At 39.5% G+C, this 25,213-nt stretch overlaps 3 protein-coding genes across 6 annotated transcripts in view; 1 reads left to right on the top strand and 2 right to left on the bottom strand.

Annotated features, from left to right (window-relative positions):
• Positions 1-50: 50 nt before the first annotated feature.
• LOC133620683 (uncharacterized) lies at positions 51-3,617 on the bottom strand. 2 transcript variants are annotated; one of them, XM_061982294.2, is made up of 6 exons: positions 1,671-3,617; positions 860-999; positions 662-789; positions 543-602; positions 281-470; positions 51-199 (listed from the first exon to the last, which is right to left on the bottom strand). In XM_061982294.2, the coding sequence occupies exons 1-6, from the start codon at positions 1,678-1,680 to the stop codon at positions 89-91; spliced, it is 639 nt and encodes a 212-aa protein (XP_061838278.1). In that variant the 5' UTR covers positions 1,681-3,617; the 3' UTR covers positions 51-88. The 2 variants fall into 2 exon arrangements, with proteins under 2 accessions (XP_061838278.1, XP_061838271.1); XM_061982287.2 differs by having other exon boundaries at positions 281-602.
• A 751-nt stretch (positions 3,618-4,368) lies between these two features.
• mbd4 (methyl-CpG binding domain protein 4) lies at positions 4,369-6,793 on the bottom strand. 2 transcript variants are annotated; one of them, XM_061982257.1, is made up of 8 exons: positions 6,683-6,793; positions 6,375-6,602; positions 5,759-6,300; positions 5,610-5,675; positions 5,409-5,543; positions 5,189-5,338; positions 5,011-5,114; positions 4,369-4,879 (listed from the first exon to the last, which is right to left on the bottom strand). In XM_061982257.1, exons 2-8 carry the CDS (start codon positions 6,482-6,484, stop codon positions 4,805-4,807), a joined length of 1,182 nt encoding a protein of 393 aa, XP_061838241.1. In that variant the 5' UTR covers positions 6,485-6,602; positions 6,683-6,793; the 3' UTR covers positions 4,369-4,804. The 2 variants fall into 2 exon arrangements, with proteins under 2 accessions (XP_061838241.1, XP_061838250.1); XM_061982266.1 differs by having other exon boundaries at positions 6,375-6,523; positions 6,683-6,770.
• Positions 6,794-6,932: 139 nt separating this feature from the next.
• The window catches only part of ift122 (intraflagellar transport 122 homolog (Chlamydomonas)), a 28,427-nt gene continuing 10,146 nt past the window's right edge, over positions 6,933-25,213 (top strand). The window contains exons 1-17 of one of the 2 annotated variants that reach the window (XM_061982218.1): positions 6,933-7,214; positions 8,368-8,434; positions 8,513-8,597; positions 8,673-8,751; positions 8,864-8,940; positions 9,144-9,210; positions 9,298-9,444; positions 10,188-10,263; positions 11,086-11,277; positions 11,669-11,807; positions 21,570-21,772; positions 22,456-22,593; positions 22,737-22,901; positions 23,059-23,256; positions 23,565-23,705; positions 23,924-23,977; positions 24,314-24,475. In XM_061982218.1, the coding sequence (XP_061838202.1) occupies positions 7,171-7,214; positions 8,368-8,434; positions 8,513-8,597; positions 8,673-8,751; positions 8,864-8,940; positions 9,144-9,210; positions 9,298-9,444; positions 10,188-10,263; positions 11,086-11,277; positions 11,669-11,807; positions 21,570-21,772; positions 22,456-22,593; positions 22,737-22,901; positions 23,059-23,256; positions 23,565-23,705; positions 23,924-23,977; positions 24,314-24,475 (2,034 nt within the window). In that variant the 5' untranslated portion in view covers positions 6,933-7,170. The remainder of the gene's footprint in view (positions 7,215-8,367; positions 8,435-8,512; positions 8,598-8,672; positions 8,752-8,863; positions 8,941-9,143; positions 9,211-9,297; positions 9,445-10,187; positions 10,264-11,085; positions 11,278-11,668; positions 11,808-21,569; positions 21,773-22,455; positions 22,594-22,736; positions 22,902-23,058; positions 23,257-23,564; positions 23,706-23,923; positions 23,978-24,313; positions 24,476-25,213) is intronic. The other variant, XM_061982216.1, reaches the window with a different exon arrangement.

Below are 25,213 nucleotides of genomic sequence, written 5' to 3'. Positions count from 1 at the left end.
CCATATCAGCATCTGAAAGATGCTCTTGGGTTTACTGCTTATTCTTGCAGTAGTGGAAGCCTTGGGTGAGACAACAGTGAAGGCTGACCTATTTTAACGTTCCACTCCAGTTGATGGGGTTGAGGCGCAGCCTCTCCCTCTCCATCATGACCTCCTGGGAGTGCGTTAATGCTCTGTCTCTCCACCTCTGCTCCATTAGCTACAAAAAACACCAGCACAGATGCAACCTCTTTAACCTCAGCTAAGACACCCTTTTTGAAGACGACAAGTATATGAGTACCCTCTTGTTCTCGTCTCTGTAGGAGGACATTGCTTTCCTGTGTTGGAGCGCTTGCGCTCTTTCTGCGGACAGGGCGAGGCGGTCCATCTCACGCATATACTCTGCTTCTTTCACCTTACTGGCCAACTGCAGCGTGAGTGGGACACTTTTCTCCTCCATCTGTCTCTTGAGCTGCTCACGCAATTCCCTCCTGCAACATATCAATAACATGTCATGCAATCCTCCTCGGCCAGGGGTCAGAAGACACATTGATACCATATACCTGTACTCTTCTTTCTCCATACTGGTTCCATAAAACGGTCTTTGCCATATTTGATGATACCTGTCAACAAGTCATTGATCACTCACAAATAAATCCGTCATTGGTCCGAGTGTGACAACCTGGCATGTTCTCTCTTCTGCATGATCAGTGTCCTCTGTTGGTTGTGATGGTGGGCAACAGGAGTTTCCAGACTGACGGTGCGTTTACTGACCAGCAGTGGACACAAAGGGTTCAGTCTTGGAATAACCTACATAGTGCATAGGAATGATTTTAGTCCTGAAACTCAAAGACTCAGTCAGTCACTCTGACCTACTGACCTGATTGCTGGTGCATAGTTGGCTCGAGAACTCCGAGATGAGAGGAAATGTGATGGGTCTGACAATCTGACTGCGACTCTGCTGGAGGGAGCATGGCCGAGAAGAACAGTGCACTGGTGTGGCAGCTATGTAAATGGCAGCTGCAAAGTTAGCAGATTTGTATTTGACATCTTCATTAGCAGCTGAGATAGGCTCCAGCGACCCCGAAAGGGACTAGTGGTAGAAAATGGATGGATGGACGGATCTTCATTAGAAACAATACGCAGTAAAAAAAATGCCAGTGTACAGTATTTTTTTCCACAGTAAAATAGCCTACTGTAATCACAATTCACTGTAACATTACAACAGACTGTAAAAATTATCCATCCATCCATTTTCTACCGCTTGTCCCTCTTGCGGGGCTTATACTCATATATATATATATATATATATATATATATATATATATATACCCTCATACTTCACAGCAATTAACTGTTATTTCCACAGTAAAATACTGTAATCATAGTCCTAACAAACGGATTACAATAGGTAGCGGTAAACCGATGGAGTAAGTAACAAAATTACAATTGTGAAGTTGCAGCATTTAGTTGTAATTGTATTGTAATTAAGTTAAAAAAAATACAACTGAAGTTACAGCATTTATACATGCATTGTAAATAACTGTAAAATCACAGCTCTGCAGTTAGAGTAAATTTTACTCTGAAAGTAATGCAATTATTAGTAATTTGCTGTTAATTTACAACGGACATTTTGATAGTGTAGTATAGGCATTTACATAAAGGAGATTTTAAAAGAGCTGTTTTCTTACGGAGTTTCATTACGTTGCTCAGACTCCTGCGGAGAAGTTCACTATGGTAAGCTATTGAAAAAACCAAACAAAGCCCAATAACATTTTACACTTGATCTACATTAGCAATACATCTTGTAATGTAAATATAGCCGGGTGTCTGTCACTTCTAGTTATATATTAAACGGTGGCTTGTCCCGTCTCCACGAATCTTTTGCGATGGCAACAGTAACCATGGAAACCAGATTTCAACAAAGCAAGTGTGTAACGTTATCAATGCTCGTCCAGACATTTCACAATTCTCAAATATGTTTCGGTCTCTAGTTGTGACACTTTCTGGGGGAAATAAGTATTTATACAAAAAAAAAAAAAAATCTGCTCAAAGACATTTTTCAACAAATTAAAACATAATTTTGCAAACCTTCCTGAGACACATGACCTTAATTTAATCCAGTTAGTATACAACTGTTTTACAAGACCAGCAGAAACATTGCATGCCACGGGAGAAATCTTTTATTTTCTTATCTGTGACGGAGCAGGATATGGTGCTAGAATAGGTTTGAGATAGAGCCCCCTGTCATTCATTGATTGTCATTTTACATGACTTCCACACAAGAGAATATAGAAGTTTAATATATGGGGAATATGACAATGTGTAAATAGTTTACAAATATCTTGTAAACTGCAAAACCTATTCAAATATATATATTTTACATTAACTATTATTTTAGATAACTTTTTGATATGGAACCCTCCCACAAATAATATTAACAAAATTAATTATTCAGTTTTATATAAATTTAAAACAGAGCAGTCTGGCTCACAAAGTCAAATGATCAAGCTTTGCTTTTTTACAGCAACACCATGTGGGATTCAGTGCAACAGTTTGCCCAACAAAAATAAATGCAAGTGATACTTCACATATCTGATACACAAGATTAGTGCCTGACAACTCTGTGTTCAATCACTGCACGCCACGGGGAACATTTGCCATTACATTCAATCAGTGACGGAGCAGGAAGGGGCTAGGAATATGTTTGTGGTAAAATTTCATATGAAGCACCCTGTCATTTATTGACATTTTACATTCGCTTTTTCATGCAAAACGTGGGCTCCCCTCAAATTGTTAAGTTCTACACGCGAGTGATCTGTGTATGCAAGTATGTTTTCGGTCAATGTCATGCTGGAAGACTCATCCACGACCCAGCTTCAGTGTTCTGGCTTGGGCCAGCATTGTTCTCATCCAAGATTTCAGGGATAAAGTCCTGTTTCCCAGCCCCTCAATGCGGGGAAGTCTTCATGAGGTCTCCCAAGGCTTGGCTGGGTCAGTCAGGTGTTGCTTGCCCTTTTTGAGCAGGTGGACACTGCAGGAAGTCAATCCATCAAAGCAAAGTGTGTACTCATTTTTTACCTTGCGACTCTGATTGTTAACCAGTTCCTCCCTTGTAATTCTGGACTAGCCCTTCACCATGACTTTTATTGTCACTATACCCATGTACAATGAGATTAAAAGCAGCTCCTTATATACAATATAAAAATAGTGCAATTAGATTAAGAAAAGGAATAACGTCTTTGGGCCGTTCATATCTTTGTAACGAGGTAACCAAATAAGCAGAGGATCAACTACTTATTCCTCTACTGCAGGCGTGCCCAAACTACGGCCCGCGGGCCGGATCCGGCCCCCCAGCATCCAAAATCCGGCCCACGGGAAGTCCCAAATTTAAAAAAAAAAAGTTTTTTTTTTTTTTTTTAAATCTTTCCTTTCTAATCCATTTTCTACCGCTTGTTACTCTCGGTGTCTCCTAACTGCTCGGGCAAATCATATTGTCTAAAAATGAATTTTCCCATCGATAACGTGACAATGTTAAATGTCAAAACTCAAAACGGATTAAAAAGACAATGTATATATATATATATATATATATATATATATATATATATGTATGTGTGGGGAAAAAAATCACAAGACTAGTTCATCTCTACAGGCCTGTTTCATGAGGGGGGGTTCCCTCAATCATCAGGAGATTTTAATGGGAGCATTCACATACCATGGATTATATAGGGCACAGAGTGGGTGGGTACAGGCTGGTGTAGGGGCGTGGTGATTGGCTCATGTGTTACCTAGGAGGTTGAACCAGATGGAACAATCACAAGGCTTCTTTCAGGAAGCCTTGTGATTGTTCCATCTGGTTTTGAACCAGATGGAACAATCACAAGGCTTCTTTCAGGAACCAAAACCTGCGGAATACCACAGAACTCAGCAAACACATTTGGGACCTCAAAGACAATAATGTTGAATATTCAATAACATGGCAAATTCTTGCATCCAGCACACCTTACAATAGTGGTAATAAAAGATGCAACCTATGCTTGAAAGAAAAACTGTTTATTATTTACTGTCCAGACCTGTCATCCCTCAACAAGCGCAGCGAAATTGTAACAGCATGCCGCCACAGACGGAAACACCTCCTAGGTAACACATGAGCCAATCACCACGCCCCTACACCAGCCTGTACCCACCCACTCTGTGCCCTATATAATCCATGGTATGTGAATGCTCCCATTAAAATCTCCTGATGATTGAGGGAACCCCCCCTCATGAAACAGGCCTGTAGAGATGAAATAGTCTTGTGATTTTTTTCCCACACATACATATATTGCGCTCTACTACGGTATCGAGCACTATTTTTTGGATAACCTTATTAAGACATATATATATATATATATATATATATATATATATATATATATATATATATATACAGCCCGGCCCCTATAGGCCAAATTCTTTTAACCCAATGCGGCCCACGAGTCAAAAAGTTTGGGGACCCCTGCTCTACTGTATTTTCTGACTATATTGTAAAACAATTAGACCCTTCTAGGTATAACTGTTATCAGGGTGTTTCAATATATTGGAAGGTCAATAATATACAGTACATTTTAGACCGCCCCTCACATGCCATCAAATACCTGCTTTCTGCTGTAAAATCAAGAAAATGTGTTTCACAAATGAATAAATCTGCATAAGTTGAACCATTTGGGAAATATTAACGATATAAATGTATTAAATGACATCTTAAAAGTATTACATAATGCTAAAGTAAGGCTGATGTATTCATGATAAACAGTGAAGGTCTGCCTCTGGATACCGCTCTTCAAATTCCAAGAGTCTCATGGTTCTCCCAAAGCCAGGCATGGTATTTGTTCAATTTGTGATCTGTAGGTGTCACCTTTAACAAAAGACAGCAAATAACAAATTTGACACCCCGACTTTCCGGTAATATGCTTGTAATTAGTAAATACAAAAACCATTCTTCACATACAACTAATTTTAAGTCAAAGTCAAAAAGGTAAGACTAGCCTGTCTCCATTCGTCTACACAGAAGATTCTGTAAGAGTCATTGCCGTATTTCCCAATGCCGTGCAACTCGATGGGATATCGCCATTGTTTGCTTAGATATTCATCTGCAGGTGAGACGGTAGAGGATAAGAAGGGGATAATGGGTTGAATTTCATGTAACGCAATAAAATATATTCACCTGAGAACCTGATTATTATTTTGGCCCGGATCTCAAACAGGCCAAGTGGCTTGATGAGTTCAGATAAGGGTTTCCAATCGGCCTGGCGGGCCACCTCTGCAGACGGGTAAAGGTCAAAGAATCGCCAGAGGACTGGAATGGCCATCTTACCTGGAATATTTTACAGAAAAGTGGCAAGACTCACTGTACTGTGTGTGTAAAATGTGTGCGCTGACCTTACCACTTGTCTTGTTCAGAAAAATGGTGGCCACCAGGAGCTTCCACGGGTCATGGAAGAGGGTTTCTTGTACGAGGTTAAAAGGAGAACGAGGAGGTGTCCACTTCTTGAAGGCCTTTCTGCGAGGAGGACTGACATCTGCACACTTTATATGTCAGAAATAAAAGCATTAACACGTCACCTTTAAACAAGAATTAACTTTACCGTCTGCAAAACGATTCCTGCTGAAATAAGGGCTTGTTTTGCGTTTGTCTTCTGAACTTTTGACCTCTGGACAGCAGGGAAAAAACAACATATTATAAAAAAGCAGCACATAACAATTGACTCTTAATATAGAGAAAGTGTGTCATTACTTTTCTTGGACTTTTGCAGGGACACATATTTCTTTTGCATCTCTTGATGTTTGTCAGCCTCCAGTCCAGGCTTGGGTGCGTTATCTGCTGTGTCAATCCGCACTTCATCTTCATCCTCAGTGGGAGGTTCAACATTCAGAGATGGTAAAACTGTCTCATTTTCTTGTGAAGCTCCAAGAGCATCCAGTCTGAGAAGCTTCGCCCTCAAAGGGCTCTTCTGCAGCGTGACATCATCATCATACACTGGTGTAGGTTCTGCTTGCCTCCAGCTGGTGTGCAGACTCCTGTCACCTGAGTCATTGCACTCCCACATTGCTTTTTTAGGATCCTCCTTCACAATGTCACCATCGACAAGATCCAATGTTTGTCTTGTGTCCTTCTGTCCACCTCTTGTGCGCGTTTTCTTTTTTCTCTGTTTTTGCAAAGAGGTGACATCTTTTTTGGTTGATGTGAAATCAAAGAGATTGATGTCGATGTCTTCACCATTTTTCATAAGGAATGCTTTCAGGGAAGCTCTTGATCGAAACCTCTGGCCTTGTGGGCTTTTAAAAACGTAAACAAACTGTTAGGCACTGGTTTTGAATCGAAGTTTGCAAATCTAAAAATAGATGATTACCTCATGACATAGACATCTAGTTTGCCTGCGGTCTTGCCTGTTTGTCGCTGCCTGACGTCTCTGGTCCAACCAGGAGGCATTTTGCCATGGCAGGACTCACTTTTATCCATGTTCTGATAAAAAGCAGCTTGGAAAAATGGCGATTACCCCTGTCCATGATGAGATGTGTAGACTTGGTTCAACTGGCCTCTCATGTTTACAACAGCGGTCATTCAAAATCTTATTTGTCTAAAAAATACCAAAATTCAAACGATTATCACAATAAGCACAATCGTTGCTAATATTTTTGAAAAATGTGAAGAAATTACCTCCACACTAGTCAGCTTCTGTAGCTATAGTGTCATGTACAAATGATGAAGAGTGATACATGCGTAGTCTTGTGTTCATGTGTTGTGGTTTTATAAACCGGAAGACTTAGTGGCTCCCACGCATGCGCACCCGTAAGCAGGAACTAGCGCTCAACTGTCATGTGACGCAATCAACGCATGGGGGCAGTAATGAGAATAGTTTGTATCGAATGGACACAAAACATATTACTTTCCACGAATTTACAACGCAAGGCTGCAATACATTCTACTTATTAACACACTCACTGCAGCGTTCAATATATTTTAGTCCATGTACTATTAGCCCGTTTAGCATCTCTCTGCTAACGAGGTTAGCTTTAACGTCGCAAGCAGGAAGTCCAATCTGAGTCTGCGCGGTCAGAGCGAGCAATGTCAAGGGGCACCAAGATGAGAACCTGAGCAGGCAAAACAACCTGTTGTTTAAAACATATATTTGAACCTGTAAAGAGATGAGAGCCGTCCTAGTATGGAAAGAAACAACACGTCAACACTGGTAAGCATGTATTATGTATTTTAGGTGCTGCCGCGGGATGCTACGATACGTGATTAGCAACGGTGGTTGCTATGTCAACCATTGTTAGCTAGCTAGCTCATATTTGTTAGCACCTCAGCAAATACAACTGGCGTTTTTACTTACAAACGGCACAAATGTAGACAGTGAAACACCATATGTTTTTCTTGACTATCCTACATAAATGCACAATATTTATTCCGGACGCTGTGTTTTGTCTGTGACACAATAAGACGTCTAAGCATTGTTAAGCTAGCAGGCTGCTGTGTAAGGATACAGTGAATGAACGCGCCTAAATGAATATGGAATTTGCTTAAATAAACTTGACACATTATAATTAAACATCCCCCTGCTCTCTGTTTGTAAAATAACAATTGATGTGATCATTTCTGTTTGTTTGACTCTTGGGTGTTGGGGCCCAAACCTGCCCAATTATTTATTTTGTGCTCCACTAACCACGTTAAACCCAGATTCCGATCTAACAAAGGTCTTAACTCATTTTCTTTCTATGCCACATCAATATGGAATGCACTCCCAACAGGTGTAAAAGAAAGGGCATCTCTATCCTCCTTCAAAACCGCACTAAAAGAACACCTCCAGGCAACTTAAACCCTAAACTAACACCCTCCCTTTCACATCATACCTCTCCGGATTGTAAATAATCAAATGTAGACACTTTTTCTTATACTTTCTGATCTCTGATCCCTCTCTCTGTCCACTACTTGCTGTACATATCCTACCAAGTCAGTCCTAAACTGTTCCAATGTCCATTTCTCTGATGGTGCAATTGTTGATGACTGAAGTGTTGATACCAACCAAACCTAACCCCCCCCCCCTCCATATCCCACACCCCGGATTGTAAATAATGTAAATAATTCAATGTATATACTCTGATGATTATCTTGTGTGATGACTGTATTATGAGAATAGTATATACATGTATCTGTATCATGAATCAATTACGTAAGTTGAAAAACTTAAATTGACAAACAACTTAAACAAGTTGAAAAACTTATTCGGGTGTTACCATTTAGTGGTCAATTGTATGGAATATGTACTTCACTGTGTAATTTACTAATAAAAGTTTCAATCAATCAATCAATACTGAAGTTGTAATACTATTTATTTCTTGCAGTGTTTATGACCTTGCCTTCAAACCAGATGGCAGCCAGCTCATTGTTGCCGCAGGTCTTCATGTCTTGGTAAGACTTGTTTTTCCGAGTTATTGCATCTCAATAATACTTCCTTTCTAATGATAACCGATTCATGCTGTTTTGTAGGTATATGATACCTCAGATGGAACTATTATTCAACCTTTAAAAGGACATAAAGATGTAGTCTACTGTGTAGCCTATGCCAAGGATGGTAATCAAACAATTTTAGTTTTCTGGGTATCTATACTTAGCTACTGCTGTTGTCCTTTAACTAATTTTTTTGCAGGTAAAAGATTTGCCTCTGGCTCAGCAGACAAAAGCATTATAATTTGGACATCTAAATTGGAGGGTATTTTAAAGTACACGTAAGTATGTCTGAGTCCTTTACACTATAGTTGCAGTTTCACACTTATGCTGGTGTATATGTTTTTAAATGTATCATTTGGTGTGTTTATTCAATTTGTTTGTCATGTGAAGACACTATGACTCTATCCAGTGTGTTGCCTACAACCCAGTCACTCACCAACTTGCATCTTGTTCATCTGGTGACTTTGGTAAGTACCTCTTAGCTTTTGCTTCTTTCTGCTCCTTTTCAGACACACACGCCATGTTTTTTTTTTAATTTTCTTAACATTTAGTTTAAATTGTATATATGGACAGTAATTTCAGTTGTTGTAATCAAAATAAAGGACCCCTTGAGTTTACATGTGCACTGAGACTTTTAATGACATAATTATATCTGAGTGATCTGTTGTAGGTTTGTGGTCACCAGAGCAAAAGTCTGTAAACAAACACAAAGTGAGCAGCAAAATAACATGTTGCGGGTGAGTCAACTCTCCTTCAGTTGTTTATTACTATATGAAACGCATGTAAATTAAAAGGGCTCCACTATTTTCATGTAAAAAAAACAGGTGGACAAACGATGGGCAGTACCTTGCTCTTGGTATGATGAATGGAGTGGTGAGCATTCGGAACAAGAACGGCGAGGAGAAAGTCAAGATAGATCGTTCAGGAAATTCCTCCAGCCCAATCTGGTCCATAGCTTGGAACCCTTCCAAGTTAGTATCACCTACTAATTGGGTTTGATGAAAATGTATATTCACACCCATATCACTGTGAGTTTGCATGTTCTCCCCGTGCATGCAAGGGTCTCATAGTACTCTAATTTCTTTCCACATCCCAAAAACATGCATGCACTTTGAAATGTCCATAGGTGTAAATGTGCAGGTTGTTCGTCTTTATGTGTCCTATGATTGACTGGTGACCTTTCTAGGCCTCCAGCTCACCCACAACACTAAAGAAAATTTATGGATGGCTGTACATTTACGCTTTAAGACATTTAAAGCCTGAACGTGATCGCGGAAGTACATTTTAAGATTAATTGATGTGGCGGTTTTATACAGGGCCAGTAGGGGGCAGCAAGTAACCATAGAACAGACTGCACATTTATTTGCCACCAACAAGCTGCATAGCCTTTAAAAAAAAAGGTAAAATTAAGATACCAGTGGTAATATGTGACAATTGTTTTTCGTTTATATACTTTGGATATTGTTCTTTGTATTAGATTCACAGAACATCTCAGTGGTTGCACAAATATTTTATAGACACTTCAGGTTAGATAATTATTTTCCAGCAAATGTGTTTAGTAGATTAGATGTTTCAGTAGATTGACTGTATATAAATAGTTACAATATGTTCTTTTAAGGTTCAACTTTTAGATAACTAACACTGTCTCAGTGAGTGAAGGTACATTAATTCTACAATTTTAAAGCCTGAAACATTTCTGTTGTATTTTTTAAAGGGATGAGCAACATGACATTTTGGCAGTGGCAGACTGGGGTCAGAAGCTTTCCTTCTATCAACTCAGTGGAAAGCAGGTGACCATCCCAAGTAACTGTCATCTGCATACTGATACAGTCCTGTATTGTTTGTGCTCAGTCAATAGTGTGTCAACAGTCTTGTGTGTGTGTGTGTGTGAACAAATGGAAAACATGGCACCTTGACTAAAATGATGGGGTGCCATGAATTTTAATTTGAATATAGAGGGATTGGGTTTAAAGGCATTTTAGTCCTGAATGTGGTAGTATTTCTTTATACAGAATTTATATCAATTAGTATAATTGTGTCCAAAATACACAACTGCTTAAGATCTGAATTGGCTCTTAAAAATTTAATGGTCTGGGTTTTATTTTTTGGTATAACAGCAACTCCATTGTATTGGTCCTATTCCTGCTATGATTTAATGACTCCTTCCTCTTAAACCTCCTATGGGCAGCGCCATAATTGTGCACAAATATTCAGTGTTCATTATTCTACCTTTATGCCACAGTCATATATACTGTCATTGGCCTACTTTTTTTTCACTGAACATTCAGTTTTGATTACAAAGTAAGGAATTGTGTGCAATGAATGAGAATCATATGTGGGTCGTCAGGCTGCTTTTTCCACAGAGAGAAGAAACAGATGAGTAGGGTTGTGTATATAATACAACGTTGTGCACTTTGACTTTGAAAACAAAGCCTCACTTATTTGTCCTTAATTTTTTTAGCCAACTCCTAAAAGTATGGCTGTATGTGTATGTGGTGTTGACTTTGAATGGTGCCGGTGCAGACAGTGGGAAATGTTGGCTTGAGGCCTGTGCAATAAATAATAAGGATGCATTTTCAAATCTAATCCTTGCCTCTTGTTGTCTCTTACAGATTGGAAAGGACAGGACTCTCAGTTATGATCCATGTTGCGTTAGTTACTTCTCAAAAGGCGAGTACATTGTCATGGGCGGCGCTGACAAACAGGCCTCTCTCTACACAAAAGATGGTGTGCGACTGGGCATCATTGGAGAGCAGAGTTCCAGGGTGTGCACGTGCCGGGTCAAGCCTGACTCCAACTTTGTGGTAAGTTAGCAGCTTGTGAGTCTAAATGTGCATCTACTAACCTCTCTGCCTTTAAATGTGTACTATAGGTAATAAAAGACGTATTTGAGAATGAGAGATGAGGCAGGCTCAAAAGCGTGATAAAAGAGGGACAACAATTTTATGATCTTACACAACAGCACCTCTTTAACTACACTCATACAGAAGTCATTTTATTTTACACTAACACCTTTACAGCTTTCCTTCCACTTTATTTAGCTGGTAATGTTGTGGCATGCAAGAGAGAATTGGTTGCTGAAAGGTTTCAGTTCTTCTATGTGGATATTCCAACCACAGGAACATTTCCCACTTTCACAGTCTTTTCTTAGAGGTGTTAATAAGATGCACTGCTACATTGTTTTCTCTTCTATAGGTGATGGGCTGCCAAGATGGGACAATTGCCTGCTACCAACTTAACTTCAGTACAGTTCACGGCCTCTACAAGGACCGCTATGCCTACCGAGACAACATGACTGATGTCATTGTCCAGCACCTCATCACTGAAGCAAAAGGTGCGCTTTTTCTTGAGCAGCCAATTATGATTAAAAATGGAAAAATTTAGTGTAAGAGCAGGTGTGTCCAAACCTTTTGACTTAGCAGGCTGCATGTAAAGTAACAATACACACGCACGCACATGCACACACACGCACATATATATATATATATATGTGTGTGTGTGTATATATATTATATATATATATATATATGTGTGTGTGTGTGAATTATATATATATATATATATATATATATATATATATATATATATATATATATATATATATATATATATATATATATATATATATATATATATATATATATACAGTGGGGCAAAAAAGTATTTAGTCAGCCACCAATTGTGCAAGTTCTCCCACTTAAATTGATGACAGAGGTCTGTAATTTTCATCTTAGGTACACTTCAACTGTGAGAGACAGAATGTGAAAAAAAATCCAGGAATTCACATTGTAGGATTTTTAAAGAATTTATTTGTAAATTATGGTGGAAAATAAGTATTTGGTCAATAACAAAAATTCAACTCAATACTTTGTAATATAACCTTTGTTGGCAATAACAGAGGTCAAACGATTACTATAGGTCTTTACCAGGTTTGCACACACAGTAGCTGGTATTTTGGCCCATTCCTCCATGCAGATCTTCTCGAGAGCAGTGATGTTTTGGGGCTGTCGCCGAGCAACACAGACTTTCAACTCCCTCCACAGATTTTCCATGGGGTTGAGGTCTGGAGACTGGCTAGGCCACTCCAGGACTTTCAAATGCTTCTTACGGAGCCACTCCTTCATTGCCTGGGCGGTGTGTTTGGGATCATTGTCATGCTGGAAGACCCAGCCACGTTTCATCTTCAAAGCTCTCACTGATGGAAGGAGGTTTTGGCTCAAAATCTCACGATACATGGCCCCATTCATTCTTTCCTTAACACGGATCAGTCGGCCTGTCCCCTTAGCAGAAAAACAGCCCCAAAGCATGATGTTTCCACCCCCATGCTTCACAGTAGGTGTGGTGTTCTTGGGATGCAACTCAGTATTCTTCTTCCTCCAAACACGACGATTTGAGTTTATACCAAAAAGTTCTATTTTGGTTTCATCTGACCACATGACATTCTCCCAATCTTTGCTGTATCATCCATGTGGTCTCTGGCAAACTTCAGACGGGCCTGGACATGCACTGGCTTAAGCAGGGGGACACGTCTGGCACTGTAGGATTTGATTCCCTGTCGGCGTAGTGTGTTACTGATGGTAACCTTTGTTACTTTGGTCCCAGCTCTCTGCAGGTCATTCACCAGGTCCCCCCGTGTGGTTCTGGGATTTTTGCTCACCGTTCTCATGATCATTTTGACCCCACGGGATGAGATCTTGCGTGGAGCCCCAGATCAAGGGAGATTATCAGTGGTCTTCTATGTCTTCCATTTTCTGATAATTGCTCCCACAGTTGATTTTTTCACACCAAGCTGCTTGCCTATTGTAGATTCACTCTTCACAGTCTGGTGCAGGTCTACAATTCTTTTCCTGGTGTCCTTCGACAGCTCTTTGGTCTTGGCCATAGTGGAGTTTGGAGTCTGACTGTTTGAGGCTGTGGACAGGTGTCTTTTATACAGATAACCAGTTCAAACAGGTGCCATTAATACAGGTAACGAGTGGAGGACAGAAAAGCTTCTTAAAGAAAAAGTTACAGGTCTGTGAGAGCCAGAGATCTTCCTTGTTTGAAGTGACCAAATACTTATTTTCCACCATAATTTACAAATAAATTCTTTAAAATTCCTACAATGTGAATTCCTGGATTTTTTTTTCACATTCTGTCTCTCACAGTTGAAGTATACATATGATGAAAATTACAGACCTCTGTCATAATTTTAAGTGGGAGAACTTGCACAATCGGTGGCTGACTAAATACTTTTTTGCCCCACTGTATATATATGATTGGGTAATCATGGCATCCACCTGTTTCCAATTAGCCTGTTCACCTGTGGGATTTTCCAAATAAGTGTTTGATGAGCATTCCTCAACTTTCTCAGTCTTTTTTCCACTTGTGCCAGCTTTTTTGAAACATGTTGCAGGCATCAAATTCCAAATGAGCTAATATTTGCAAAAAATTAAGTTTTCCAATTCGAACGTTAAGTATCTTGTCTTTGCAGTGTATTCAATTGAATATAGGTTGAAGGCATCAAAACTATGAATGAACACATGTGGAGTTATGTACTTAACAAAAAAAGGTGAAATAACTGAAAACATGTTTTGTATTCTAGTTTCTTCAAAATAGCCACCCTTTCTTCTGATTTCTGCTTTGCACACTCTTGGCATTCTCTCGATGAGCTTCAGTTATTTCACCTTTTTTTTGTTAAATACATAAATCCACATGTTCATAGTTTTGATGCCTTCAGTGACAATCTACAATGTAATAGTCATGAAAATAAAGAAAAACACATTGAATGAGAAGTTGTATAAATAAATATATATATATATATATATATATATATATATATATATATATATATATATATATATATATATATATACATTAAAAAAATATATATATATACACACACACACACACACACACACACACACATATATATATATATATATATATATATATATATATATATATATATATATATATACACACGGGCGGTATAGCTTGGTTGGTAGAGTGGCCGTGCCAGCAACTTGGGGGTTCCAGGTTCGATCCCCGCTTCCGCCATCCTAGTCACTGCCGTTGTGTCCTTGGGCAAGACACTTTACCTACCTGCTCCCAGTGCCACCCACACTGGTTTAAATGTAACTTAGATATTGGGTTTCACTATGTAAAGCGCTTTGAGTCTCTAGAGAAAAAGCGCTATATAAAAATAATTCACTTCACTTCACACTTCACACATATACAAACCCCGTTTCCATATGAGTTGGGAAATTGTGTTAGATGTAAATATAAACAGAATACAATGATTTGCAAATCATTTTCAACCCATATTCAGTTGAATATGCTACAAAGACAACATATTTGATGTTCAAACTGATAAACATTTTTTTGTGTGCAAATAATCATTAACTTTAGAATTTGATGCCAGCAACACGTGTCAAAGAGGTTGGAAAAGGTGGCAATAAATACTTATAAAGTTGAGGAATGCTCATCAAACACTTATTTGGAACATCCCACAGGTGAACAGGCAAATTGGGAACAGGTGGGTGCCATGATTGGGTATAAAAGTAGATTCCATGAAATGCTCAGTCATTCACAAACAAGGATGGGGCGAGGGTCACCACTTTGTCTACAAATGCGTGAGCAAATTGTTGAACAGTTTAAGAAAAAACATTCTCAACCAGCTATTGCAAGGAATTTAGGGATTTCACCATCTACGGTCCGTAATATCATCAAAGGGTTCAGAGAATCTGGAGAAATCACTGCACGTAAGCAGCTAAGCCCGTGACCTTCGATCCCTCAGGCTGTACTGCATCAACAAGCGACATCAGTGTGTAAAGGATATCACCACATGGGCTCAGGAACACTTCAGAAACCCACTGTCAGTAACTACAGTTGGTCGCTACATCTGTAAGTGCAAGTTAAAACTCTCCTTTGCAAGGCGAAAACCGTTTATCAACAACACCCAGAAACGCCGTCGGCTTCGCTGGGCCTGAGCTCATCTAAGATGGACTGATACAAAGTGGAAAAGTGTTCTGTGGTCTGACGAGTCCACATTTCAAATTGTTTTTGGAAACTGTGAACCAATGTTCCCTCTAATTGTTCATGTGTCTGAACAAACACAAAAACTCCCTGAGCATTCAGTGGAGCACATGTGAGCAACATCACATGTGGCAATACCAGCAGCACACCTGTCTCAAACCAATCTTTTATAATAACACTCAAATGAGATAAGTCATTTTCATGAGATTATTTTGTAATATTAGTGATTTGGCCCACTTGTAATGAAAATAAAATACATCTTGTTTTTTATAAGCTATGGATTAGTATTGTACAATATGTCTGGGTGGGGGTCCTGCTTTGGAAATCATTTGTACACCTTTCAGAGATCACATTTAGTTCCCCATAAACATCCTCATGTTGCACAATGAAATGTAAGCATAGGATGAAGTGTGCATTCCTGTAACTTTCTCTAGTAACAGCATTCCATGATTAATATAAATAAATTAACATTAATAATAAATGACAATAGAATAAGCACACGTATGACTGAGGAGCCATAGTGTAACTTTGTGTGGTGTTTGAGTTGTCCGACTTTTTGTGTGGCCATAAACGCACCAGTGGTTTAGTGGTATGCGTGTTGGTGACAGATGACAAGTTGGTTTTGGCCTGGTTTGTACGGCAGAAAATGACTACCGGTAGTTTTTTGAGATAGAAGTTTTTTACTCATGTTTTTGGTGTGGTTGTGGCCGAATATAAACAGTTTTGCTCAATAAAGTGATCGATATAATTCCTGCCCTCGAAGCATCTCGATAGACGTTACAATAATTGAACGAACACCGTTAGGGCCGCTTGTTGTCACTGTCACTCAGAGTTGCATTGCAAAATTACACAGAATAAATCTGTTTATTTTGTTTAGAATTCAGCAGGGATTTGATTTGGTGCGCGGCATCTATTTGCTGTGCGCAGGGGACGCTTGAGCAGTGCGCAATTGCGCAGGCGCACACCTTAGAGGGAACGTTGCTGTGAACGTCGTGTCCTCCGGACCAAAGAGGAAAAGAACCATCCGGATTGTTATAGGCGCAAAGTTGATAAGCCAGCATCTGTGATGGTATGGGGGTGTATTAGTGCCCAAGACATGGGTAACTTACACATCTGTGAAGGCGCCATTAATGCTGAAAAGTACATACAGGTTTTGGAGCAACATATGTTGCCATCCAAGCAACGTTACCATGGACACGTGTTACATCAACGTGGCTTCATAGTAAAGAGTGCGGGTACTAGACTGGCCTGCCTGTAGTCCAGACCTGTCTCCCTTTGAAAATGTGTGGCGCATTATGAAGCCTAAAATGCCACAACGGAGACCCCCGGACTGTTGAACAACTTAAGCTGTACATCAAGCAAGAATGGGAAAGAATTCCACCGGAGAAGCTTAAAAAATTTGTCTCCTCAGTTCCCAAACGTTTACTGAGTGTTGTTAAAAGGAAAGGCCATGTAACACAGTGGTGAACATGCCCTTTCCCAACTACTTTGGCACGTGTTGCAGCCATGAAATTCTAAGTTAATTATTATTTGCAAAAAAAAAAAAGTTTATGAGTTTGAACATCAAATATCTTGTCTTTGTAGTGCATTAAATTGAATATGGGTTGAAAAGGATTTGCAAATCATTGTATTCCGTTTATATTTACATCTAGCACAATTTCCCAACTCATATAGAAACGGGGTTTGTACATATATACACATAAACATACTGTGTATATATATATATATATATATATATATATATATATATATATATATATATATATATATATACACACACACACACACACACACACACACACACACACACACACATATATATACAGTGGGGCAAAAAAGTATTTAGTCAGCCACCATTTGTGCAAGTTCTCCCACTTAAAATGATGACAGAGGTCTGTGGAAAATAAGTATTTGGTCAATAACAAAAATTCAACTCAATACTTTGTCATATAACCTTTGTTGGCAATAACAGAGGTCAAACGATTACTATAGGTCTTTACCAGGTTTGCACACACAGTAGCTGGTATTTTGGCCCATTCCTCCATGCAGATCTTCTCGAGAGCAGTGATGTTTTGGGGCTGTCGCCGAGCAACACAGACTTTCAACTCCCTCCACAGATTTTCTATGGGGTTGAGGTCTGGAGACTGGCTAGGCCACTCCAGGACTTTCAAATGCTTCTTACGGAGCCACTCCTTCGTTGCCCTGGCGGTGTGTTTGGGATCATTGTCATGCTGGAAGACCCAGCCACGTTTCATCTTCAAAGCTCTCACTGATGGAAGGAGGTTTTGGCTCAAAATATCACGATACATGGCCCCATTCATTCTTTCCTTAACACGGATCAGCCGGCCTGTCCCCTTAGCAGAAAAACAGCCCCAAAGCATGATGTTTCCACCCCCATGCTTCACAGTAGGTATGGTGTTCTTGGGATGCAACTCAGTATTCTTCTTCCTCCAAACACGACGAGTTGAGTTTATACCAAAAAGTTCTATTTTGGTTTCATCTGACCACATGACATTCTCCCAATCCTCTGCTGTATCATCCATGTGCTCTCTGGCAAACTTCAGACGGGCTGGCTTAAGCATAGGGACACGTCTGGCACTGCAGGATTTGATTCCCTGTCGGTGTAGTGTGTTACTGATGGTAACCTTTGTTACTTTGGTCCCAGCTCTCTGCAGGTCATTCACCAGGTCCCCCTGTGTGGTTTTGGAATTTTTGCTCACCGTTCTCATGATCATTTTGACCCCACAGGATGAGATCTTGCGTGGAGTCCCAAATCGAGGGAGATTATGAGTGGTCTTGTATGTCTTCCATTTTCTGATAATTGCTCCCACAGTTGATTTTTTCACACCAAGCTGCTTGCCTATTGTAGATTCACTCTTCACAGTCTGGTGCAGGTCTACAATTCTTTTCCTGGTGTCCTTCGACAGCTCTTTGGTCTTGGCCATAGTGGAGTTTGGAGTCTGACTGTTTGAGGCCGTGGACAGGTGTCTTTTATACAGATAACGAGTTCAAACGAGTAGAGGACAGAAGAGATTCTTAAAGAAGTTACAGGTCTGTGAGAGCCAGAGATCTTCCTTGTTTGAAGTGACCAAATACTTATTTTCCACCATAATTTACAAATACATTCTTTAAAATTCCTACAATGTGAATTCCTGGATTTTTTTTCACATTCTGTCTCTCACAGTTGAAGTGTACCTATGATGAAAATTACAGACCTCCGTCATCATTTTAAGTGGGAGAACTTGCACAATCGGTGGCTGACTAAATACTTTTTTGCCCCACTGTATATATATATATATATATATATATATATATATATATATATATATATATATATATATATATATACATATATATACATATATATATACATATATATATATATATATACATATATATATTTATATACATACATATATACACTGCTCTAAAAAATTAAAGGAACACTTTGAAAACACATCAGATTTCAATTATGAAAAAGAAAATGTCGGATATCTATACTGATATGGACAGTTTAATGTCTCAGGAACAAAAGGATGCCACATCTTTTGATGGAAATAAAAGTTTTCAGCCTACAGAGGGCTCAGTATATAGACACCCCAAAAATCAAAATGAAAAAATGATGTAGCAGGCTCGTCCATTTTGCCTAAATTCAATTTCTGCAACTCAAAATTATTTTCAATATCTTGTGTGACCCCACGTGCTTGTATGCATGCTTGACAACGTCACGGCATGCTCCTAATGAGACGACGGATGGTGTCTTGTGGGATGTCCTCCCAGATCTGTCTAAGGGCATCAGTGAGCTTCTGTAAAGTCTGAGGAGCAACCTGGCGGCGTCTGATGGACCGAAACATTATGTCCCAGAGGTGTTCTATCGGGTTTAGATCAGGTGATCGTGAGGGCCATTCAATTGTGTCAATTCCTTCATCCTCCAGATACTGTCTGCTTACTCTTGCCACATGAGGCCGGGCATTGTCGTGGACCAGGAGGAACCCAGGACCTACTGCACCAACGTAGGGTCTGACCATGGGTGCAAGGATTTCATCTCGAAACCTAATGGCAGTCAGACTGCCGTTCTCTAGCCTGTAGAGGTCTGTTCGTCCCTCCATGGAAATGCCTCCCCAGACCATCACTGACCCACCACCGAACGGGTCATGCTGAATGATGTTGCAGGCAGCATAGCGCTCTCCTTGGCTTCTCCAGACCCTTTCTCGTCTATCACAGGTGCTCAGGGTAAACCTGCTCTCATCTGTGAAAAGCACAAGGCGCCAGTGGCGGACTTGCCAATTCTGGTGTTTTATGGCAAATGTCAATCGAGCTCCACGGTTCTGAGCAGTGAGCACAGGGCACACTACAGCACGTCGTTCCCTGAGGCCACCCTCGTGAAGTCTGTTTCTGACTGTTTGGGCAGAGACATCCACACCAGTAGCCTGCTGGAGGTCATTCTGTAGGCCTCGGGCAGTGCTCAACCTGTTCCGCAGTTTTTTTCATAGTTTGGCCGGGCTCCAGTGCGACTTAAATGTTTTTTTCATTTTTATTATGCATTTTCGGCAGGTGCGACTTATACTCCGGTGTGACTTATACTCAGAAAAATACGGTATGTATGTATGTATATATATATATATATATATATATATATATATATATATATATATATATATACATACATACATACATACACATATATATATATATATATATATATATATATATATTTTTTTTTATATATATGTGTGTGTGTGTGTATATATATATATATATATATATATATATGTATATATATGTGTGTGTGTGTATTATATATACACACCACGGAAGCTGCTTTTATACCCATAAAAGCAGCTTCCATGAAATGCTCAGTCATTCACAAACAAGGATGGGCAAAGGTCACCACTTTGTGAACAAATGCGTGAGCAAATTGTCCAACAGTTTAGGAACAACATTTCTCAACGAACTATTGCAAGGAATTTAGTGATTTTACCATCTAATGTCTGTAATATCGTCAAAGGTTCAGAGAATCTGGAGAAATCGCTGCACGTAACATTGAATGCCCGTGACCTTGGATCCCTCAGGCGGTACTGCATCACTGTACAACTACAGTTGAAACTACTTTGTCGAGCTAGCTGTGTACAAACAAAACATTAAATGTGGGCTATTACTTCATGTTCATGTTTTTCAGTCCATACAGATTTTTGTCCTATTGCATTGTGCTGTGCATTACAAACTCAAAAGCCATTCGGCTGTTGACGCAATTGCTTGCTTACCTCTTGCTGTAGCTAGCTTACGGCTGAGGCCTTAGAATGCCGTCGCAAGGAGATGTGTTACTACACTAGCAAAACAGTTCCTCAGTGTTCGCTCTTCCAATAACAATGTTGGGTTTGTTATTATACAGATTACAGAATATAAATAAGGTATTGTTGGCGATTTTTAGATGCATTTTCAAAGGGATTTAGAGGCAGAATGGATTGCTCCCATTAGTTGTATTGCTAGCCACCGAGAATGAGCCGATTATTACAAGTTAGAATGCAAAAAACCCCAACATTTTTCTTCTTTTCTCTCATAAGGATTGTGAACGATAGACAAAAAAAAAAGTGCAGTTACCCTTTAACCTTCAATCGAGTTTTAATGGTCATTGACCAACATTACTAACATTGTCCTTAAGAAGGTGGCGTGTTTACAGCGATTAAACTGCAATGTTATTAAAATTAAACTCCACACACTACGGGCTAGCCTTCATATTTAACTTGGGACGTCACGCGAGCCAGACTGAAGATGCTGGCAGTCCGCACTTTTTCTGCGGGCCGTAGTTTGGACACCCCCGTGTCCGAGGCTTGAAATGTTTTGTGAACAAAACTATACAATGTATTTGATAAAAAATAATTAATCTGAATATTTTAAACCAGTATACAGTATTTGTTTTTTATAATGAACATTGCAGTGGCGCACATAATATTTCCCCCTGGAAAAAAAGCAGCATGGTAACAGATTGGATTTACTCAACAGGATACTTTATGTTGGCAAAAGAAAATTTGACCTCTAAATATTCACTCTCTCCCTCTGTTGTGCCCTCCTTTTTCAGTGAGGATTAAGTGTGGTGAGCTGGTAAAGAAAATCGCCATCTACAAAAACCGTCTTGCCATCCAGCTGCCCGAGAAGATAACAATCTACGAGCTTGTCTCGGAAGACTCCTCAGACATGCGCTACCGCATCAAAGAGAAGATCTGCAAGAAGTTTGAGTGCAACTTGCTGGTGGTTTGCTCCAATCACATCGTCCTGTGTCAGGTTAGGAAGACAACATTCTCTGTTATGTCTTTGAAAACAGATTTCTTTATTTTTTTATTTTCTTCATTCTAAGCACATATTTTAGACTCTTCTAGAGACTTTGGCACAGGGTGGATGTTGGAAGCGGCATGAGAGCCAGTGTTCAGTCCTTCAGTATGAGCCTAAAGGGAAAAATACAATGCATTGTTTCTCAAATGTTCTGCTGGACATGTCTCCCTACTCCTCCTAACTCCCTTCAGCAAAATAAAATAAGTCATTTAACTGAAGGAAAATTACCACATGGTGCCGATCCAGTGTATGCCTGTTTCTTGTCTCTCTGTGTTTGACAAACACCAGTGGGGAGGAGGAGCGGCCATAACACATAGGTTATTTCCTTTTAAATCTGCCTGTGTGACAGGGATCTTTCAGATCTTCCTCAAATAGGCATGCTCATGTTTAAGTCTTTAGACAGCTTTTAGACAGTCAAAATGGGCTTTGTTCATAAGGGATGTGAGCCTCTTGGGTCAAAACACATTTTTGTTTATCTTTACGGCCTCTTGTTTCTACAAGTTGCTTAAAAAAGAGCCATCCGTTAAGGTTTGTTAACTGTTGCTGAATGCCAAAAACATGTTGCTGAAAGAAATAAGGGAGGTGATTTACACATTATAACACGTTGGCAATTGAAGCACTGTTCTGTTTTGCAGGAGAAGAGACTTCAATGTCTGTCCTTCTCCAGTGTCAAAGAAAAAGAATGGGTGATGGAGTCTCTAATTCGCTACATCAAAGTGATCGGTGGTCCACCAGGCAGAGAAGGCCTCCTGGTGGGATTAAAAAATGGAGCTGTGAGTAGTTTGAGATGATAAAATAGATCCAGTAACTGGTTAAAATGGGAATAAGAAATGAGTTTATCAAAAATGTGCAGTTGATATGTATTCCCACAATATCTAGCTAGCTTTGCTCAAACTACTTTTATGTTCTTTTGTAGATCTTAAAGATTTTTGTAGACAACCCATTCCCTATTACCCTGCTGAAGTTGTCAACATCTGTGCGATGCCTGGATATGAGTGCCTCGCGAAAAAAACTGGCTGTGGTGGACGAGCACAATACTCTCCTGGTCTATGACATTAACAGTAAAGAACTGCTTTTTCAGGTCAGCGAGTAGAATTTTGGTTGAAAATTTCTGGCTGACATTTTTTACTTTAATTTCACTGAAATGAATGAATAGAACATAAAACATGCATGTACTTATGATGAATTTGCTGTACATCGAAACGTGCTAATTTTTCACATTCCCTTTTTCCTTTTAGGAACCTAATGCTAACAGTGTCGCCTGGAATACTCAGTGTGAGGTCATGCTGTGCTTCTCTGGTAATGGCTACCTTAACATCAAGGCTAGTAACTTCCCTGTACACCAGCAAAAGATGCAGGGTTTCATGGTCGGCTTCAACGGCTCCAAAATCTTCTGTCTCCATGTCTATTCCATGTCTGCTGTGGAGGTACCTCAGGTGGGTATGTAGTGTAGAGGCATTGCCATTGATCTACAGTAGCACACTGATACTTGCTTGCTGTATAATAAATACTGTTTTAATCTACAATATCACCAAAACTACTTTTGTAGGCTGATTGTAAAAATGAGAAGAAACTGCTACAAAACGGAATTAGCTCCAGTACACTGGTTATAACCTTTAAAACAATAAGACTATTAGAAAAATATTAAGTGTATGATGACGACTACTGTATTTCTTTATCTCATGCAGCTGCTTGCATTACATTTTTTGCTCTGTATTCTTATGATCTTGTAAAATCTTCCCAGTCAGCACCCATGTACCAGTATCTGGAAAGAAAGATGTTTAAAGAAGCCCATCAGATAGCCTGCTTAGGTGTGACAGACAGCGATTGGAGGAATTTGGCTACAGAAGCTCTAGAGGGCCTTGATTTTGACATTGCCAAAAAGGCAAGTATTACGCACATACGCACGCACACATACCGGTACACACACACGTTTCATGTTATGTATGACTCAATGTTTACACAGCAATATAATTGTACCGCAAACCTTCCAGATGACCCAAAGAACAACTTGCAATATAATATTTGAGGCAAATGTTTAGACATATAACACCAGAAACCCTGTGTGTCATTTAAATCATCACTTGTCTTTCTCCCATACAGGCTTTTATTAGAATACAAGACCTACGCTACCTGGAGCTCATTAATAGTATTGAGGTAAAAGTCACTTTTTGTTTTGTAAGGCCATTTAACAGCCAAAGTTTACAGAATGTAATGTTCATGATATAAAAAGTGTACAGCATGTGTAGATTTTTTTTTTAAATCAGTGTGTAAATGCGAGTGTGAATGTTTGCCTGTCAATCTGTGTGGATGGATGGATGGAAATGCAGCTAATTATTTGGATATTCAAATTGTATGGGACTTGGTAGAAAAGTTTAACTGTGGTCCAACAGTAGGTTTATTTGCTTCTAACTAGTGTGTGGATAGGTCATGAATGCATGTAAGCATTTTATCTCTACACACGTGCCAGTATCGGTGTTGTTTGATTTGCAGGCCAGGAAGAAGCGAGGAGAAAACGACAACGACTTGTTCTTGGCAGACATATACGCCTACCAGGGGAAATTCCATGAGGCAGCCAAGCTCTACAAGCGTACCGGCCAGGAACCCAAGGCTTTGAGCATGTACACTGACCTGCGCATGTTCGAGTATGCAAAGGTGATTGACTGTGATTGACCCTTAAGACAAACAATGCACACAGATGTTCGCGTGTTCACAAAAGTGACATAAATCAGGTGACAGCACGTTTACAATTCTTTCACAACACAAAGCCAACTTTCATACACCGGTTTGAGTTGGAAATGGAGCTTCTGATTTTGCATGAATTCTTCGGTGCAGATGTCAGGAGAAGTAGGGAAAAAAGTAAAAATGGTTTTGCTTTTTTTTTATGTATGGAAAGACTTTGATACTAATTAGCTAATGCTGGTGTCTCTAACCTTTACTATTAAAAGACACATTTTGCCACCTCTCCTGCAATAGAAAAATAGTATGTAGATGCAAAACGTAACACAGCTTATAAACTTATAAAATATTTGTAACTTACCTACTTTACAGGAAAACCAATCTGTTCATGTGGAATTAAACTTGTTGCCCTTTTCTATTTTCTTTCAAAGCATATACTCATGGTTAGCTTACACAAGTGGTTACACACTCAAGAAGCTGAACTGAGCACACAGGCTTCAAGTCTCTTTTACTTGCCTTCGTTGCGCCTCAGGACTCAGCCTGTGCGCAGTTATGGCCTCAAAGGTAGTCGGAAATTATAGAACTCTTTAAAAATGCAAAATTTTCTCACTCCGGGGTTAAACAAAATCTTAGGGAGCCCAAACAAGGAAGCAGAAGAGCCGTTGGTTGCAGTTCACAATGTAATGCATATTGCCTAAGCAGATGACACAGGCA

This window comes from Nerophis lumbriciformis, linkage group LG01 (genome assembly GCF_033978685.3).
Source record: "Nerophis lumbriciformis linkage group LG01, RoL_Nlum_v2.1, whole genome shotgun sequence".
Taxonomy (NCBI): domain Eukaryota; kingdom Metazoa; phylum Chordata; class Actinopteri; order Syngnathiformes; family Syngnathidae; genus Nerophis; species Nerophis lumbriciformis.
Note: the sequence above shows the minus strand (reverse complement) of the source record. Positions and strands in the feature narration are given on the sequence as shown.

Coding starts and splice junctions, on each gene's coding strand:
- LOC133620683 (XM_061982287.2), bottom strand. Junction 790..859: donor AACTATGCACCAGCAATCAG/GTCAGTAGGTCA, acceptor TGCACTATGTAG/GTTATTCCAAGACTGAACCC. Junction 200..280: donor ACAGAGACGAGAACAAGAGG/GTACTCATATAC, acceptor TGTTTTTTGTAG/CTAATGGAGCAGAGGTGGAG.
- mbd4 (XM_061982257.1), bottom strand. CDS start 6,484: ATGGATAAAAGTGAGTCCTGCCATGGCAAAATGCCTCCTGGTTGGACC. Junction 5,544..5,609: donor CAGGAATCGTTTTGCAGACG/GTAAAGTTAATT, acceptor TAAAGTGTGCAG/ATGTCAGTCCTCCTCGCAGA. Junction 5,115..5,188: donor AATAATAATCAGGTTCTCAG/GTGAATATATTT, acceptor TCTCACCTGCAG/ATGAATATCTAAGCAAACAA.